This window comes from Pyrgilauda ruficollis, unplaced genomic scaffold (assembly GCF_017590135.1).
Source record: "Pyrgilauda ruficollis isolate IOZ18807 unplaced genomic scaffold, ASM1759013v1 scaffold6, whole genome shotgun sequence".
In the NCBI taxonomy this organism is placed as follows: Eukaryota; Metazoa; Chordata; class Aves; order Passeriformes; family Passeridae; genus Pyrgilauda; species Pyrgilauda ruficollis.
In genome coordinates, this window is record NW_024527710.1 from 2,308,137 (window position 1) to 2,328,221 (window position 20,085).

A 20,085-nucleotide genomic window follows, 5' to 3' on the forward strand; every position below is an offset into this window, starting at 1 on the left:
GATTGGTGGAGCTTGTATCTTGTAAGGCATACAAAAACCATTGGAATCCACAACTGGCACATCTGTGTTAAAAATTAAAAAAAAGCATTAAGCTTCCAAGGCTGTTAGGGACACAAAAAGTCCAATTCATTCAGGAGGTGTAAGAGGGAAAAAAAACAGCCAGAGAAACCATGGCAGGCAGATGCAGAATTGCAATGTGTTTGATCTATTGTGGTTGTACACTTGAGGTACAAGAGCACAGCTGTCACGTTTCATGTGTTTGACAACTCACCCCATAAAGCAGTAGCATCAAACCTCTCCATAAAGCTCCAGAGTTCACTGCTCCTGATTCACTGGCCAAGAGAAGGGCCTTGCTCCCTGGCACATAATTTAAGGACAATGATGAACGAACTCTTTCCTAATCATAAAACGCAGTATATTACTCTTTCTAGCAAACACACGTCGCATCTGAGATTAGCCCCGTGGCTGAATCATCGCTTTCTCCTAACAAAGGCTGGATGCTGATGGAGGCAGAAAGAGTGCTGATCTGCTTCTCCGTGCTTCTTACTGAAATAAAAGGCTTAAGTATTACCATGAATGAAAATTAGAACCACGACAGGCAGTGAAACGTTAACAGTCTTTATTTTACGCAATACTGTAGGCTGTGTAACATTACAGCTGCATGTAAGCAGACATACCTGGATCAGTATCAGTGCATACATTAATCATGTTCCCGCAGGAATCCATCCGTCACGGAGCCCCCGGCTCCCGCTGCAGCCCGTGCTAAAGCCGGCAGGCCCCTCTCGCCTTCAGCAGCCCGTGCTAAAGCCGGCAGGCCCCTCTCGGCTCCCGCAGCCCGTGCTAAAGCCGGCAGGCCTCTCCCGGCTCCCGCAGCCCGTGCTAAAGCCGGCAGGCCCCTCTCGGCTCCAGCAGCCCGCGCTAAAGCCGGCAGGCCGTTCCCGGCTCCCGCAGCCCGTGCTAAAGCCGGCAAGCCTCTCCCGGCTCCCGCAGCCCGTGCACAGCGGGCAGGCTCGGCCTGCGGGCCCTGAGAGCGCCGGCCCTCATTCCCCCCGTGCTTACTGCGGTATTTCGCAGCTCCGGGACGCCGACTGGGGGGCAGGGAGTGCCAGCGGGAGCTCGGAGGCGCGGGGCGCACCAGGCGGGCACACGGGGATCCCCTCACGCCGCATCACCGCGCCCCGGGCCCGCCGAGTCCCGCCCGTCCGCGGCCCCTGCCACCGCCGGAGCCACCACCGCGCTCAGAGCGCGCGGAGGTTTGAACCGCGCCGGCCGCCGTATGCGGGAGGTGCCACTGCCGCTTCCGCGAGAGGTGGCCTCCGACGCGCATGGAGGTGCCCGTCGTCGTGCTCCTGTTCCTCCTCCTCTCCTTACTGCTTGTCCCGCTGGTGCTCTTGGATAGGAGGCGCCGCGGCCGGCGAACACCTCCGTTCAGTCTCCTGGTGGTGGCCGGCTCTGGTGAGTGGCGGTTGCCGCCGGCGGGAGCGGGTGGCGCCGTAGAGCTGCAGCTCCAGATTCGTGGAACTACGGGTCCCGGCATGCAGCGCGACAAGCAGAGAGAGCAACGCTGCCCCTATACCCTGGTGCATGCCGGGAGTTGTAGTCGCGGTTGCGTGTGTCAGGAGCCGGCGCCGGGGCCCCGCCGCGGCAGCTCCTGTGGTGCCCCGGGCCGGGCTGGGCGTCCTCGGGGCCGCCGCCTGCCCTTGGGTGTTTTGGCTCTCGATTTGAGTCATTGTTACGCATTTAACCGAAGTCACGGTGAAAGCACTGGTGCAGGACTGAGCTGTGCAGCTGCTCGGCCTGGCCGGAGATTGCTGATGGCGAAGCAGGGCACGGCGTTCCAAGGACTGGCACGCCCCTCACATATGTGGCATTTTGCAATCTACCCAACCCACGCTGCTGTGATTTACTTACAAGAGTCACGCGTGGATCCGTCAGAGACAAGAATGTCACCCCTCGCTAAAGGGTGTACACATCTGCCACTCCCTGTTACCTTGTTATCGGAGTTGAAGGGCAATTAATTTACCTCCAAAAAATTTATTTGAAAATTTGCAGTTGACAGATACAGGCCAGCTGTGATTTCAGCACCTCAGTATCCCTTTGGTTTTTGCACACCAACTGATTGAGTAATAATCCTGAGATCTTTCTGCATCTGAGTTTGGCAGGTTTATAATTCTTAAAGTCATCTTTACATCCACTAGGGCTGGAAATGTGTGTATTTTCCTTGAGTCCTTTGGAATCTAGTTAGTCTGTATTAAAAGAATACTTCCACTGTACATAATCTTACCAGGTGAAATAATTCATGTGAGTTAAGATTCACATAACGTTCAAGCCTATTCTTTGAGGCTTTTAAGTAGGAATCTCCTGCTCTTCTGTCAGTGCTCAGCTGATTGCATTAATATTAGTGAAACCTTAACAAACACCACTCAGTAGAAAATATCTCCAAACATAACTGAAAAATAGCACATGAATTTGTACAGAAAGGTGGCAAAGTAGTGCAATGCTGCAGCATAGCTCTCCTTGTTGTCAGTTGTTCACCAGCTACGAGTGTTTAACCTGTGCAGCAGAGGTCTCTTGGGAGCCTAGTGACACTGAACAGCAGGAGGTAGCAGGAATACTTTTGGTTTACTGGTTTTGGTCTGCAACTTCCAGCAGAGTAAAAAGCAACACATCCAGTAAACACATGATGTATTTATGGGCCTGGTTTCATGTTGGTCTGATGCAGTCCAATAGACAAAAGGTGAGATTGCTCCACTTCACCTACACACACAGTCTTCCTTCTCCCCCTCTTCCATTCTGACAATATCCCTCTAACTGCTTTTCAGGAAACTCAAATGACAAAAAAACCAAAAATTAACCCAGCTGCCAAAAAGCCCAGTATGTACACCCTCGCCTTCTGTCTGGTGTAGTGCCAGTGTAGCTCTGGGACAGAGTGACCCTGTCTGGTGTAGTGCCAGTGTAGCTCTGGGACAGAGTGACCCTGCAGTTAGAAGGTTGTGAAGGCCCTTTCAAGGGCAGTGCTCAGAGCAGTGCCTGAAGCAGGACTGTTTGTTCTGTCAGCACCCAGCACTACACTGCTGTGGCTGCAGGGGGACACTGCTGTGGCGGTCCCTGCTGTGGCTGCAGGGGGACACTGCTGTGGCGGTCCCTGCTGTGGCTGCAGGGGGACACTGCTGTGGCTGTCACTGCTGTGGCTGTCACTCCTGTGGCTGCAGGGGGACACTGCTGCCTGGCTGGTTTCGGTGAGATGAGCTGGGCTAGCACAGCCCTGCTCTGGCAGGTCACAGCACTGGCACAGGACAGGGTCAGTGGCAGTTCTGCTTCCAGGGTGCAGCTCTGAGGCAGATCCTGTCCAGCTGCATTTTGGCCATTGCCCCACGGGGTGGCCTTTGAGTGCAGAGCACAGTGTCACTCTGTGCCTGGTTGTTCTGCGCCGTGTACAGGACATTAAACACAAACATCAGACTCCTGTGTCACCCTGATTCAATCCCGTTTCACTGGAAAACGTCCATCAATATCGCTTCCCTGGGAGCTGAGCTCCCTCCATGTTGTTTAAGCAGTCTCTAATTGAATCCTTTACTCTCAGAAGATACTTTCTCCCTGGTAGTAGTAACACTCATATGCTTCAAAATGAAAAGTGACTGATTCAGCTGAAGAAATGGAAAGTTACAAAATTTTTCACATACTAATTGCAGTTTGCTTTGTTTTACAGGTGGGCACACAACAGAAATCCTGAGGTTACTTAGCTGTTTGTCAGAGTCGTACTCTCCTAGACATTATGTTTTGGCAGACTCAGATAAGATGAGTGAAGCTAAAATACATTCTTTTGAACAAAAAAGGGCTGAAACATTCTCCAAGTCCCAGGTAACTTGTTAAATACTCATGTAAGAAAAATGATCTTGACATTCTAATTCAAGGCAATTTGGAAATTATTCTTTTAAAGGACATTTATACCAGCTAGCCACTGAAGTGTTACTTGTAGCTGTAAGAATATTGGGGCAAAAATATTGCAGAGGGGATTTTTTTTTTTTAGTTTGGCATTTCCCCTCAGTGAAACATAATATTTTTTTGAAATAAATTATATAGAAAATTATTTTATCTAAGAAAACCTTAATTTAATAATAATAATAATTTAATAATAATAAGCCAATTTGTATTGGCTTTGTTTGTTTCTACACTGTGTCTTGGCTGTATTTTAAAAATAAAGTAAAAATGTTTGTTTGAAAGGGATGCAAGGCCTCTGAATGTCAGTTTTCTGGCTGATGACCTGAGCAAATGCTGAACTCCTAAAACTCATGAAAAAGTCATTAAAATATCTTGTTTATTTTTTTTCTCAGATGTTTGCTTGCTTTCAGCTCATTTGCTGTATGATTAACAGACAGCAGCATAACTGCTGACATAAAGTGTGATCTGACATCCAGTGAAATTAGTAGAAAGTTTTAGTGGAATAAGTACAATGGAAATGAATGTTTTGACTGCAAAAAATTTAGGTCTTTTTGACCAAATAGTACAACACACAGTAAATTATTTATTTGCATGGTGTTGATTTCATGTGGTGCGCTTCCACTGTTTTCAGCAGCGCTGTTAGGACAAAATACTGTAGGACTCAGTACCATTGATTTTCAGAATAAACCCTTTTAATGTTAGGCAACTGCTGCTAAGGCTCACTAAGGAATGACATTTTTAAGGTGGTTAACTGCAACTTTCATGTCTCATTGTGCACGAGGGATGAATGTTTAGTAAAGTGACCAGAGGTGTTTCCTGTTCAGAGACATCTCATTGGATAAATAGCCATTCACACAGTCATATTCACTTACCTGAAGAATGTCCAATCCTAAATTATTAGATTTCTTAAAGATAGCTATTTTCAGTATTAAAAGGTTATGTGGTTTTCATAGCTCACTTATTTTTGCTAAGCAGCTTCTCTTTTATAACCTCACCAACTACTAACAGATCCTGTAGTTATATTTTCCCTCAACACTGAAAGCCAGACGAGCATTTTTGGCTGCATGTGAGTTTGATGTCTGGATAACAGATGCTCATTTTCCTTTGACCATTCTCTTTCTACTGAGCAAAATTATTTGGAGTGAAAACGAAAGATAAATTTTGGAAAGTAAATATCACATACCTGTAACATACATTTGCTATATTTCAGTGTGCTTTCACACACACACTATGTGTTTTGTTATGGGGGCACTGGAGATCATCAAACATTTAAAAATTATGTCTTAGTGACTTGAAGCTTTGCCTAAGTGAAAGAGAGAAGTCTGAATGCTTCAACACATGGTCATTGCCTTCCTCATCCTGTTAAGGAAGTAGATTTTTCCAGAACTAGGGACCAGATGGAAGACAAATTACAATAATGATGTAACAGAAAACCAGTGATGTAAGAGAAAATTAAACACACACACCTCCCCACCCCTCCAAATAATTTTTTTTTGATCTGTGGTCTATCTCTGTTCTAGCAGCTATTCAGGGAGAAGGACAGAAAGCCAGGATGAGCATCTTGCAGTGTAAATGCCCGGGGTCTGCGGGAGGCCGGGGGCGGCGGAGCGGGTCCGAGCGCCGCCGGTGCCCACGAGGTGCCGCCCTCGCCCGGCGCTACCGGCGCTGCTGCCGCGGCTGGCGAGGGGTTGGAGGGAGCCCGGGGCGGCACCGAGCAATAGCTACCGAGCGCTGGTGTTTCTCTGTGCTTTGTACTTTACTGTTTGCTTTTTATACACAAACGTTCCCAAACTAGACTAAGAAAAGGCAAAAGAGGCTGGCACGGACGGATGTAATAAGAAGAAGCTACAACGTTGTCAGAAAAGTAACAGCTCCGCTCCTCGTGCTCTTTTCCAGTTCAGCCTGGATCGCATTCCCAGAAGCCGGGAGGTTAGACAGTCCTGGATCTCCTCTGTGCTAACAACACTATACTCCATACTTTACTCCCTTCCTCTGACCTACAAACGGAAACCAGATTTGGTAGGTAGAGAAAATTTTAATTTATTGAGAACTTGCTAATCCTCATTATAAAAGCACTTAGCATATGCAGACCGCATCTCATATGTATGCTTAGGTTTACAATTCACAGGAAAACTATTTTTAATTTTAAATTAAATATAGCAGCAATACATCAAGAAAGAGAGAACAGGTTGCACTGCTGGTAAATTAGAATAGCAAATACCAGTTTTCCCTCGCAAAGTTTGCAAGTACCTTCAGAGAGTCACTCCCTTGTTATGCTGGAAGAGCTAGCAAAAACAAGATTGCTGCTTCCTGATAGTATCTCTTCAGGATTGCAGCAGCACAAACTATGCCTGAAAGCCTGGTTATCCTGTTGGCTGGACTTGCTTCTAAAATGGTATGACCAGTCTGGCACAGACAGGTTCAGACCAGCACAAATATATACAGATTCAGTTCTTGTGCTTACACAGACTTCTGAGCTACAATGCGTATTTATTTAGTCTTTGGCTGACTGACATTAATTATCTCATCTAATGACAAAAAGCATCACTGCTGAAGTAGCAACTCCTCAGCACTTCAGTAGCTTTTTCAAGCTGTTCCGAAAACTGCACTCTCATGCTAATTACATTTATTTTAAAATATTCCACACACTTAAAACAAGTGAGAAGCATTCAGGGTTGTCAGATGGTAGAACTACAATGGAGAAAGTCAATCAAGAAAGTTTTGTGTTAACACAAAAGGTAGTGCACTGGTCTCCTAGCTTTAAGTCTTACCATTTTGTAAGAAAAAATTTTGTCAACTTAAGGAGTTAGTAATCTAAACTTGAGGGTTTTGTAAAAAGTATTCGTTTTGCAGAACTTCAAATTAATACTTTATGAGGTTTAAAATGCTTACATAAAACATGTAAAAATGAGTGCAGTTACAAGGTATTTTTCATTATTTAGTAGTAGCAATTTAGTAGTAGCACCTATTTGTAAGGATATTTGTAAGGACACTATTTTTAAATCCCTCTGTGAACTGTATGGCTAATTCTAAAGAGGCTTTTTAATGTTTGTGGTATTTTGAATGTTTAGAGAGACTGCTGTGAGTAATGTAATCTCATTTGCTTCAATAGTACTGGTCAGTTCCTGTCAGATAAAAGCTACTCTCTTGCTGGACTTTTCAGTTTAGTGTGCAAGACAACAGAAGTAGGTTTTTTTGCAGTTGCTGTTTTTCAAACCTATTCTGAAAACTGGAGATAAAACTGGGAGAGAAGATGGCATGCTATTCTTTCTACAGTGGTTTGGATTGGGACAGTGGTAATAGTCAAGTTTGTTTACATGAACAGACAGAAAAATTTGAGTAACTATTTAGTAATACTTTGCTACACCACTGTGTTAGGTTAGTGTATTTTTTTACTTATTGCAAAAGAAATTGACTAGAAAAATCTCACTGCGTAGCTTAATAAAGGAAGCAGGAAGTTACTAATCTAATTCCATGTTTTCTGTTTACCAAAGGAATTTAAAGTGACAGAGAGATTTACACATAGAGTTATTAGAAATGGTGTTGGAGCTGATAAACAGTGATAAACTGTCAGAAGACTAACGTTCTGAAAAACACTTGTGCTTGTAAAATTAAGGATATGTTTTAGCAAGGCCTTTAAGCCCTTTGCAGTGTTTAAAGTAACCCCTGCCTCAAAATGAGATTCAAAGAGTCTTTATCCATGGTTAAAGAGCTGGAGGGGAAAGCAACCCCAATTACTTTTTCTCAGGTGCCATTATCAACCAAAATAGCAGCTGGCAGAAACATCCCTGGCAAATCATGTACCACTTGGAAGCTGCTTACATAGTACTACTTGAATGTATATCTTAGTTCAAAAATTCTGTAAAATATAATAACTCTGAGAGCTGCAAAGATTTTAAAACACTTATCCAGGCAGACTGGTTCAGGGATTAAAATACCTCACATTGCCAGTGAAAAGACTGTATGGTATGTGAAGCAACTGGTAATATTTAATTGCCTTTCCACAAAAATGTTTGCAGTGGATTGAAATTCACTCTACTCTTGGCAAAAAGTAATGCTTAGTAATGTAAAGAACTAGAACTAGGCTGGGACAAATGCTGGCACTCACAGGGCTCATCTATAACTTTTGGCATGGAAATCAACAACCAAGTTTAGAAACAAACACAGTATTACATCATGCTGAGAACTTCATATTTTTAAACATGAGAGCTTATGGGTGCTGTACATTTTCAGTCTAGACACTGTTTTTTTTAACTGCAGGAGGGAAAGACAACCTTGCTTCTAAATCATTTGTATGTATGAGTGATCCTCAAACTCTTACACTTGGTTTCAGGCTTGTCAGAAATATGTGTATGTATGAAGGAATGACTGAAGTCTTCTGTAGGCAGCCTAAAGCTAGAGAAACACAGAAGTGTTGCAGTTGTCAAGAAATGCAGGACAAGAAGAGTACTGCAAAGGGAACCCAATACCATTAGGTGCACAAAGGCAAGATTTGGAACAGATATGATAGTTATGCCAACCTAAGCCTGTCTGTGGAGTGCAAATAGCTGCAAAAGGGAAACAGCAAACCCAGTTGCACTGGAGTTGGTTGATGAGCGCTTGATAATGTGCTTTACTTGATGAGGACTCTGCCCCTTTTGTATCTCACACTGATCTGGCAAAGCTCCTTGAATTAGTTTTCCTGAGCAATCAGTTCCATTTAACCCTTCTTCAAGACTGTAAGTTCAGAAAGAGCTGAACAACTTCCTGGAGATCTTTGCTGTCTTGCAGGACTTGATCCATGCTTGAAGCGGGCCTCCAGAGAGTTTAAGAAATGTAAAAGTTAGTTGAGTTGTTCAGCTTGAGATGATCTTCAGGAGGCCCATTTCTGAGTTATGAACATCTGCAGTTTGCAAAGTTAAGTCCCTTAAGAGATATTAAGCTAAGTAACAATTAAGATGTCAGAAGTGATGATTGGCTTGTGTTTCTATAGCCAAGAATTACAGAAATGTGAGTGTCAGAGTGTTTTGCAGGTGAATATATGGTGAGCAGTTTTTATAACATCTATCTGCCTTAGATAGGCTTCCTATACAGAGGCCTAAAATTCCAGGGAAGTAAAGGCTTGTGCCAGCACACACTGCTTACACCCACCTTCCCCCAGAAAAGCTTTTAAAACCATTCATCAGCTGCAGCCAGATTTAGCATGCAGTCTCAGAGATTGCAAATTCCTACCATGAAAACAGGCAGCTGGTCAGAGAAGAGAGACTTCTGTTGTCTTCTTTGAGAGAAAGGCTAAAAAGAAACATAAAATTGGAACAAGATCTTATAAGATCTATTATCTAGAAAAGGATGCAAATCCTTCTTATTTATAGAAAATTACACAAGCTGCACAGAGATTTTTTCCAAAGATAAAGAAAATTACTGCATCCTGCATAGATCATTTGATATACAAGAAGGACTAAACTAAAGTTACATCTTTCCTTTAATATGCCTGAAGTCAGTCAGTAGATACAAGTTCAAAGGAAACTGGTCTTCAGTTCTCTTGCTGCTTACATAACCATTGCATTGGGCCAGTTTGCCAACCGTGCAACTAAGTTTTCAGGTGATCCAGCCTTTTGTCTGGATCATGATTATCCTGCTCATTCTGGCATACCTGAAATCCAAACTGAAAATGAAGGATGTGCACCTACCACACAGCAGAAGCTGCAAAATATTGTATCCAGTCCTTGTTTTCAGCCATAGACGGGTTATGTAATTGGGTCAGCAATTTGCTATCCTTTAATATAATTAAATTTCACCTACAGTTGTGCAGAAGTGCTGCATAAAGCTCCATTCATTAGCAGATTGCACATCCTGGACCCTTAGGACCAGACTTTTTTCCTTTTCTGGGGACACTTCTCAACAGTTCCCAATGCCTCAGGGCTCTACAGAGCCTGAAATAAGTAGATATTTTCAGATGACTGCTATTTGGAAAAACCTGGGTTAAATCACGCTAAGAAGGCGATCCTCCCACATTAGGGCCTCCTTCCTGTGGGAAGTCTGTAGTAAGTTTACATTTGCACAGCAAGTACGTGTTCTACTGTCAGAGAATGAGAATGAAACTTCTTTCTAGAAGCCTGAAACCTGCACAGCTTATCATGCTTGTAGCAATCACCTCTTCTTTTATCACTGCACATCCCATCACACATGCCTGATCCCCTGACTGGTTAAACTGACTAAGGCAGCTTCTGATTACAGAAGTGTTTGCACAGTAAGCTAAATGAAAGGAGATCATTATTTCATTTAGCTAAGATTTTCCAGTCTTTGTGCCCTGCCCAAAATGCCTGAAGTTCATAACACTCTCACAAATTACTGTGACAAATAGTAAGTTATTGTCTCTTATATCATGGTTCTAATTGGAACTTTGTGGAAAGCTACAAAATCTGGGTGGTGGCATTTTTTTCTTTATTCATTTTATAACAAGTGATCTTTGTATAATGCAATATTAGGACTATCTGCTGCATTCTTCTGTGCACTGCATCTTTCCACAGTGTTTATAATTCTTTGGACCAGATTGTATGCCTGATCTACTAATGTTCTTCTAGGATCAAAACAGTCAAAATAAGCAAGAGTAAGAACACTGGATTAAGAACTTCAGCAATACAAATTTTTTCTCCAAAAAGAAAACAAAGTGAAGGCATCAAAATTTGTTTAACTTCTCAGTGTTGATGAAAATGAGACTTATCCACCCCTCCTACCTTGTGTACTGTGTACAGCTTCCCTGCAGCCCCAATGCAGAATTACCCTGTGCTGAGCACAGATAAACATCTGAAGCTATTCCAGTCAGCTGGTTCAAAGCTTTGTTGTAGCTCTGCCCTTTCTGTGACTGCTAATTAGACTTGCCTATAGACACTGCTTTTCAGAGGGAGGACAGGAGTAGCAGTAAATATGAACTGAGATCTTAGCTTAGATTTAAGGAGGCATTTTTAGACGTAAAAGAGTCTTAACTCATCAGCTGTCAGGACCATTATGAACCTAATGAACACCCTGGTCACACTTCCATGTATGTTATAAAGCATAACAGTCTTGCTAAACCTAACCACTGGTATGCAGAGACAGAGTGCCAACACCTCTAGGTTTTACACTGAGAAGATATTTCAGGCAGGTATTTGATGCACATTCTTGCTGTACAAACTTCAGTGATTAGGCAGTAGCCCAAGAGATGTTTTATGAATATTTAAATGTCATGTTTAGTTAACATAAAATACTGCTTTCACGTTGAAGTTAAACAAATGTCTGATTAATGAAAGACACACTTGAGATTTACAATTAAAGGCTCAATTTAGGCTACTAGTAGTAACATATATGAGTATATTTGAAAGTCCTTGGATTTGATTTCTCCTTTCAAGTAGAAGCAGGCTACCAGAATAAGCAGTACTTTTTATATGAAGTGATATAAAAATTATTTTTAAAGAGGCTCTAAAAGGCTGGATGGTATTTCTCATGGTGACCAAGAGACTGTGTTCAGGTTCACATTCAGCCAAAGTGACATTGCTGAAAGCCAGCTAGTACCTAGTGTTGTAGCAAGAGATGTAGTTTAGTAACTACCATTTCATTTGCTTGGCAAAGGCTTTTTACTGAATTCTTTTATGACCAACTTTTTCTTCTACACTAGGTCAAATTTCCTCTACTTCCTACTAATTTGTCAGCAGCAATAAACCACATACCCACTCCATAGTAATGTAGGTAGGGAGTTAGTTTATTCTCCACCCTGTATCTGCTTTGGTAATCTTGTTCTTTTTTAACCAACCTAGCCATCTCCCACAATTTCTCAAAACACTCAATGGTTGTTTTGTTGGTCCCACTAACAGCATGGGTGTCCATGTCATGTTTTAATAACCAACACTAACATTTTCAGACTTGAGCCTTAGTACCAGTCTCACAGCTGTCATTTATTATTGTTTTTAATTGATCATTCTATGCTTCTCATTTAACATTTGGCAACCAGGCTGGGAAGTATTCTGATGGAAACTACCACTCCAAAGACCTTTTAATCCCAATGATAGACCTGTCACCTGGCATACAGGGGCAGTTAGGAATGGTGCCTAAGGTCAGACTACTTATTAAAAATTAAAGCCTGCATGTTTCTTTAGGCATCCAAATGAACCTTCCTCACTAAGCTGTTACCTAACTTCTGACACTCTTAATGACCCCAGTCATATCTTCTCTTTTCATCAGTAAAGCCCTTGGGCATACCCACAAGCAGACCTGAGCTGTTTTAAGTCTTTACAGTGTCAGATAGCCACATGCATAGCTAAACTCTGCTGAAATCCAGGGACTGGGAGCTTCCCTCACTGCTTTGTATTCAGAGGCTGATGCAAATCACATCAGCTGGGCCTCTTCCCTGGTCTTGCCCCTGAGGACAGTGGGTTGGTAACTCTGGGTGAGGCCTGGAAGGCAGAAGTGATAACGCCTGATGCTGTTACGATTAAACCCTTACATCCGGTTCCTAGTGGTTTTGCAGAAGCTCTCATTTTCTCCCATAGAAAAATCCACTAGGTAGGATTTTTTTTTCTCTCTCTCTGTCCCCCACCTTTAGAAAGTGAGAGCTGCATAAAAAGTGATGCTTTCCAAACTATTTTGTTCTATGATGAAAGTAACACTCAGAAACAAGTAGAAGCCCAGCTGTGTAGCATACTAATTTAGAGTCCTTGCTCTTCCACTTCTCTCTTCCCCACTCTGGCATTCACTGATCTTATTTATCCTGGTTAGGTAATCTGCCTGTAGGACCACACATGTCTCCACTTGTTTTGCAGAGCACCTCACTTACTGGCTGTATTGTATGATAATAACAACAGCTACTGTACCAGTGAGATCCAGAGGGGAACAAGGAAGGTTTTCATGGCAGTGCTACAACCTACAGTTGCTGACCAGCCCAAACATAGGCTGTTCCTGTAGGACACTATAACCACCTTCTTGCACTCCTGATGATTCAAGTGATTTAGACAGCAGAAGATGAAAGTGTACCCAGGTATAATTCAGTTCTACCTTAATTACCTGATTTACATCAGACTACACAGCTAGTTTTGGCTTTTTTTTTGTCCTGCCTTGCATTCTGTCGGTAAGTTCAAACAGAAAATAGGGTGTGAAGTTTTAGCTGGTTTTATATGCAGGTGGTGGAGGAAAGTGAACTGGATAAGATCTTCACTCTTCAAAAAGAATAAACCAGTAGGTAGTTTAATGACCTTTCTATTGTGCAAACAGAACCTGAAATTCTTCTTTCTCCCCATCAATAACAATAATAAGGAATTGTTGAAAAAGATTCCTGCCTTTTTTAAACTGTAAAAAGTATTAACAATTCTAAGCTACTTTTTCTCAATGTTCAAAACTTGAATTTTTAGACATACTAAAGAGCAAAAGCTTCCATAAGACCACTCCCTCTCAACATGCTTAAGTATTTGAGTGTGAAGTTTTTGAAATAGTAATATAATATTAAAACCAAGCAAGGGCTGATGAGCTCATGAGATGCTGTAATTTACATAATCATTGCAGATTTTCTCTTCTTGTGCCACAGAAACAACCACCTCCCCCCATCAACACAAAAACTACACAAACAAAATAATTCATTATTCCTATAACAGAGGAATATCTAATATGTTTTTCCTACATTGTTAAAAAGTAGGTATTGCATAGCAATTAAAAGGTAGGACTTGCACAGATATGGATCATTCAGTTAACCCAGATTTGGTCCATTTTGTATCACTCCACTTGCCTTTGCCTCTTTTAGTTGTCTATCACCACCACCTCCTATTCCCTTCGTGTGATCTCCAGGTGTTCAGCACTGTGGAGTAGGGAGCATTACCAGAACAAAGGAGGCCCAGGCAGTATCCTACAGATACTCCAGGAGGTGACTCCATACCTGGTAAGCAGCACAACCTTCAGCTCACACATGCACAGCCCCCAGCAGCAAACAGCATTCCCACACCACCATCCTCCCCAGCAAGCAGGGCAGTGTTTCTGCTCTTGACCAGGTGACAAAAGGCCAATCTCTGCAGCGGTCATTAAGGAGAACAGCAGGTGTTGCCAGTTTCCTATGCAAAGCAAATTGCAAATTAGTTTTCCACTTTCTACTAAATTGAGGGGGACTCTCATCATCTTCCTTTTGATTGTTGTACTTTGGGAACATAAGCAGTACTTACACACTTGTTCTTTAAAAGAGATGCAGCAATTGTATGTTTATGTACTTATGAGAAAAACTGCAAGTTTACTGCTTTACTCATTTTTGTTTGACCAGTGACATTTAATCCTAGTGAAGCAGCAAGCTCTGCTTTCAGTGCTTTCCCTGGTAAAGGTCACTCTGCTACAGTGCTGCATTCACCAACTCTAAAGTAGCTTTTATCAGCAGTGGTGCCATGTGCCAGTGTTCCCAGACTGCTGGCTTAGCTTATTTTCTTTCAACAGCTGTGGAAAATATCTAAAAAACAATGGCAATAGCTATTCCATTTTTATATAAAAGTGGTTGATAGGAAATTAGATTTATAGAGTTGCTGAAGGTAGATGTTGTATTCTGATCTTTTACTTTTAAACCTCCATTAATATACAGCTTGATTTGTTTATTTTACTGTTTAGAATTTGGTTACATTGAATTGGCAGAGAATTTTAGTATGTAGGACTTAGTTTATAGACCTAGCTGTGAGCCCAGGCAGCCAGTGAGCCAATTTAACAGTGAGCTGAGCTGGACATTTCCTTGCATTAGAGGTGCATATGAATGGTGTAGAAAGACCTGTAGCACTGGCTTCTGGAACAATCCCTTACAGCTTATTGGCAACAAAGTAGGAACCACCAGTGACCAGGAAAGTTCTTGGACAATTTCAGCTCAAGAGGTCACAAAAGTGACACAAAAATTGCCTTTGGCCCCCTTTCCCCCCTTTCTGCTGCCTCATTAAGGAAGGCTGAACTTACAGATTTTCAGAAGCATATCTCATGTAACACAAATATTCTGCAGGCAGCCTTGTATCTAAAGTAAATAGATTCTGAGAGAAACAGATAAAGGGAAATGGGTTTCTGAGGGAAACAGCATTTACAAATGCTGTTTGTAAATAGAAGTTTGAGGGATACACCCTCAATATCTGCTTGACTTTGTAGAGGGCCTGGTCCCTTCTTGTCCAATAGATGCCTGCCTCTTCCCCAGAGCATACTGGTGGTTGCCATGGGCTTCACTGGGAGATACTGGTATTCTGCTGGTGAGGAAAGCAAAAGCCTTGGTCTTTTCAAGATGTAAAACATCAGTCATTTTCCAAAATTTATTTTTGAATAGTGCTTTGAAATTCACTAGTAGGACTGCTCATCTTTGAGGAAGGCTGTAGGTGATTCAGTTCCTTTCCATCATCCTTTCCAGTTTATGTACAGGCAGGAGCTGAACAGCAGCATTTCTACCTTACACGTTCTGCAATGGTTCCTCATCTTTGTAATGTACATATTTGTTTTCTCAGAAGTTTCCCCTGTACATCGTACACTTGAAGAGTGTATGATGACACTTGAAGAGTGTATGATGTTGGACTCCAAGCAGAAGGAGCACTGGTCTCCCTTCCTGCTGGTAGTGAGAGAGAGAGTAAATAGGACTGGTCAGACCAGATTTTTGGAGAGGAATTGCCACTGCAATTGCAACTGCACCGATTCTAAGCAGGACATGCCTGTAAACACGTACTGAAGGTTAACTGGAGGTTAATTTTTAGTTCTGACTTACAGATCACAGCCACCAGACAGGGCTTCAGCAGGTTTATAACAGTCTTTTTCATGGCCAGTTCCTAAATCCAAGCATTTTGGGATAGGACCATCTATAACCAGAGTATTATATGAGCATTTTGCATACAGAAATCCTACAGAGTCACATCTACTTCATCCTGTTTGAACTCATATGTGTGGAAGGGGAAAGAGCAGAGGACATGAGTTATGATCAGACCATGTTTTTTTTAAAGATGCCAAGTCAATCATTTTCGTGATCCTTTTTCCTGCATGCAAGTACTTTTCCGTGGATCAAAGGGCATCTGAGAGGCAGCTTACAAATTAGAAACAGTCAGAAAGTGTAAACTGAAAGTTTGAACTGAATGCATCATATCAAAACCTGAATATAGGAGAGGTATTTTATTATTATTATTTTAATTTTGATTGCTGTCTTTCTGTTTTGTACCTCAGCAAAGTAATAACAGGAGCTCAGTCTTGCCTTCAGAGCTACAGAGAGGTTCATAAATAGACCCATTTAGTGTTATTTTGTTACATGATCTTTTGTGAGTGCAGTTAGTTTGGAATTCATTGTGGCATTTACCTCTATATGTGCATCTAGACACAAGAATACCAAAATACCAAAAGGACTGGAGCTGCTGACCAGGCTTAATAAGAGGGAGAAGTAGGATGAATTCTATGGCTTTATAAAGACAATGATTGTAAAAATTCAGCTTTTTCTAAAATCCATTCTACAGTTCTCAACTTCTGAGCTCAGTAGAATGTTAAGATGGCTACCTGACCTAAATCATATCCACAACTGGTATATTTTGTGTGAGACTGTGGAAAGTAAGGGACCAATGTTTGAGCTTTCATAGTTGATAGAGGCTAAAAGTGTGCAGAGCCGTTCAAAAAGGAAGACAGCTGGAAGGGTGCCTGAGAACAGGGATGCAAAGAGAGATGAACACCAGTGATCACAAAAAACACTAGGAAAGAGAGGATGGGTGGGAGACATCTCAGAGGATTGGGTAGAGTACAGACAAATTGATGGAAAATGATGGCACTGAGGAAAGGACAGGGGAGAGGATGGCAATAGAATGGAGAAAGGGCCAGGGAGCAGTGAAGGTAAGACAATATGTGCACTCCAGGTAGCTCTACTGAGGAAGGGGAAAGTGGAGTTTCTGTTCAGCAGTGGTGCACATTTTGGTCTGTTCCCTTAAAACTGAATTTTGAATAGGAAATCAGTAGTTAGACTGTATATTCAACTCACAAAAATAATAAATAGTAAATAATTTTTGGGGGCTTTAGGTGCTTCTTATGCACTTATCTGAAACAGGCCAGCTTCTGCAGGGATGCTGGTGGGTTTTGCCTGCAGATACAGGAGAACAAATTGTTTCCTATGCCTACATTTACACTACAGAAACAAATGTTGTTACAAATAGAGATACCAAAACATGCCTTAAGTTACATGTCAGTAGCCGTGTACCAGCATCACAGCCAACATTCATGCAAATTAATCAAACTTCCCAGGAAATATGGCAAAATGCATTATTTAGTTTACAGATATGGAAAAGTTTCTTTGAAATGCAAAAAGGCAGCATGTGTGGTTGGTTTATGTCCTTACTCACCAAGCCAAATGTACAAAAAACAGATCTTCATTCTCAGTAGATTGTAGAGTATAAGGCCCCAGCATGGATGTGCTTGAAATGAGGTTCAGCAGGAGGTTTGAAACCAGAGTATTCTTCTCTAATTTCGAAATTCTAGGATGTAAAGATGATGTGTTCAGCTTCTGAGCTATGTGATATAAAAATAATACAAAATAAGTACATCGTTGCAAGTTTCAAATTCCAGTAGCTGTGGATGTTGATACCCTAAAATTTCAATATTAAAACTGCATACAGCACATTACTTGTAAGGGACTCTGAGAAAACATCAGCAAAGTCTTGCATTAATAATACATAGTTCAATTAAGATGAACAATAAAATCAGAACATTTTTAGAAACAGTGTAACAGTCTGTTGATTCTGGTCAGAGAACACAGCATTACAAACATCACATCCCCACGCTGGGTTTCTGGGGCTATGGTCAAGGCAGAGAATGTGAGAGAAATTGGAACTCCATAGCACCAAATCTGTTGCTGCTTTTAGCTGAGGCAAGGTGCTTCTAACCAGATTATCAGTGGGATCTTGCCATGAAACAGGAAAGGAAATGTTCTAAACTAATTGTTCCAGCCCTGAAGCAGAAATTCAGATTTTTCCCCCCACCAGTACAATATCTTTCACAAGCTGGTGAACTTGGAACAAAAAAAAAGTGAGTTTATGGGGTCTGGGCCATGATTTTGTAAAAGAACTCTTTATTTCCATGTAACCCCAGCTGTGCAGAAAAGTGCTGATTACATGGTAGTATTTAAGTTTAGTAAGAAATTTCTTGCTTGAAATCAATTTTGATACCAAGTAGAGTGGCTAATATACCCTGGTTTAAACCTTTTACTTTTAAGCAATCTGTTTTTCAGTTGAACAATGTCTAAAATTAAAAGAGTACTTTCTTTTATTGTTAACATTTATAAGTGAATTTGAGATCTCTTCTCAAAGGACATGCCATGTTTTTACTACAACAGCTTCCTTCTGTATGCTTTTAACTGTCTCCTAGTGTTTATTAAAAATAAAAAATCAAATCTAGTCACACATATCAGCTAATAGATTCTTGTGAAGGTCCTAATTCATCAGCACATTTTTGATGCACTCTTAAGTGTTTTGCTGACGTAAGCCAAGGTTCAAGAGGTTTATAACTGGATCCTAATACTAATTAAATTTCTTTGGCTTTATTATGTGCACAGATTTAATGGATGATACAACACAAAGCTGTGACTGAGAGTGGAAGTTGTTTTGGTTATATACCCATGAGTCAAGGAATTGTAAACTTTTCCTCCATAGAAATAACTGTGCCATCTCAGAAGTCTTTTCCTCCTTCATAACATGTAAAGAAATATGGTATTTTTAATATGGTATTATTTGGTACTTTGAAATAATGTGTTTTGTTTGCCCCTCCCATTTTTTCATATTCACCTGCCTTTTCTGGGTTTTTTAAAATATTTTTTGAAATTTATTTTTTGTATAAATGTCATGTTAAATGCATGTACACTTAATTCTTTACTGTATGAAAAAACTCAGTACTTACTTTTGTGTTTCATCTCTTTTAGATATTGTGCAATGGACCAGGAACATGTGTTCCTGTCTGTTTATCTGCTTTTCTGCTTGGCCTTCTACAAATAAAGAGAACAGTTATTGTGTATGTAGAGAGCATCTGCCGTGTGGAAACTTTATCCTTGTCTGGAAAGATTCTTTACTACTTTTCAGACTATTTCATTGTTCAGTGGCCTGATCTAAAGAAAAAATATCCCAAGTCAGTGTATCTTGGTCGAATAGTGTAACAACAGAAGACAAGCTAAACTTTACCTGAAATAGACTCTACAAGCTCCTCACTTGCATTCCTGTAGTAATTTGTTTTCAAGAATTCCTGTTACAAAATTAGGCTGGTACTTTAAAATGAGACAAAAAAGTTTTCTCTACATTTAAGTAAAATTTGTGTGTATTTGTATTTATTGCTGTCATGTAGTTCTGTTTGCCAATAACTCACAGTGGCTCTAAGTCTATCCCGTCTCTGTTTTCATCTAGTTTTTCTGCTATGTGAATGGTAATTTTTGTCTACAAATAAATATGGGAATTTGTATGAATGTAACATTTCCTGTAAGGAAACTTTGTGTCATTTTTAAAATTGTAAGCAACAAAGTCTTTTTCTAGCACAACAGATTTTATTTGCTTTATTCTAGTGGTGAAGTCCCTTGTGAATCCTTAGAGTATAAAGAAAACAGTTATATTAAGTTGGCTTCATGACAGTTTGTACTTCACAGTCTTCCAAAACCCCCAGAGCATTAAACCAGTATCATTTTTCCTCTGGTCTTGTCAAAGCCGTCCTTATAATATCTTGTGTACCTTTTGAAAATTGTTGCTCACTTCTTAAGATGAATAAAAAGGTGACAAGTGTGATGCTACAGGCACAATACTTACCCATTTAAGAAGACTTTCTTCAAAGCTTATGTGCAAAAAGCCTTAGCGAATCTACATCAAACAGAGCAAAACTGTCAGTTGGGGAAATTGAACTGGTTCAAGCTCTGAAATAGAGAAACAAAATCAATAATAAGGGAAAGAACAGAGTTTCCCTCTTTTCCTGATACAGTGAATTTGACTTCAAGTATATCCCGTTCTCTCATTTTAAGCACCTTACTTTGAACAGTACAATATATACTTAAGACTTTGCCATGAAAAATGTATCCTGTACATTGGAACAAGTTTTAAAAGATATCTTGTTGGCAGTAAGCATTTGAAAGCATACTCCAGCATTTCACATTTATCTGGCAAAGCGTAATTTTACAACTATCCCACCTATAAGGCAATGTAAACACAT

At 41.1% G+C, this 20,085-nt stretch overlaps 1 protein-coding gene across 1 annotated transcript; it reads left to right on the forward strand.

Moving 5' to 3' along the window:
• The first annotated feature begins 614 nt into the window (after positions 1–614).
• ALG14 (ALG14 UDP-N-acetylglucosaminyltransferase subunit) lies at positions 615–19,672 on the forward strand. Its single transcript, XM_041483468.1, has 4 exons — positions 615–1,455; positions 3,710–3,861; positions 5,839–5,961; positions 18,821–19,672. The coding sequence occupies exons 1-4, from the start codon at positions 1,326–1,328 to the stop codon at positions 19,049–19,051; spliced, it is 636 nt and encodes a 211-aa protein (XP_041339402.1). The 5' UTR covers positions 615–1,325; the 3' UTR covers positions 19,052–19,672.
• The last annotated feature ends 413 nt before the right edge of the window (positions 19,673–20,085 follow it).

Excerpts from the sequence above, each read along its gene's own strand:
- ALG14 (XM_041483468.1), top strand. The coding sequence starts at position 1,326 with ATGGAGGTGCCCGTCGTCGTGCTCCTGTTCCTCCTCCTCTCCTTACTG. Across the intron at positions 1,456-3,709 it reads CCTGGTGGTGGCCGGCTCTG|GTGGGCACACAACAGAAATC; the intron begins GTGAGTGGCGGT and ends TTTGTTTTACAG. Across the intron at positions 5,962-18,820 it reads ACAAACGGAAACCAGATTTG|ATATTGTGCAATGGACCAGG; the intron begins GTAGGTAGAGAA and ends CATCTCTTTTAG.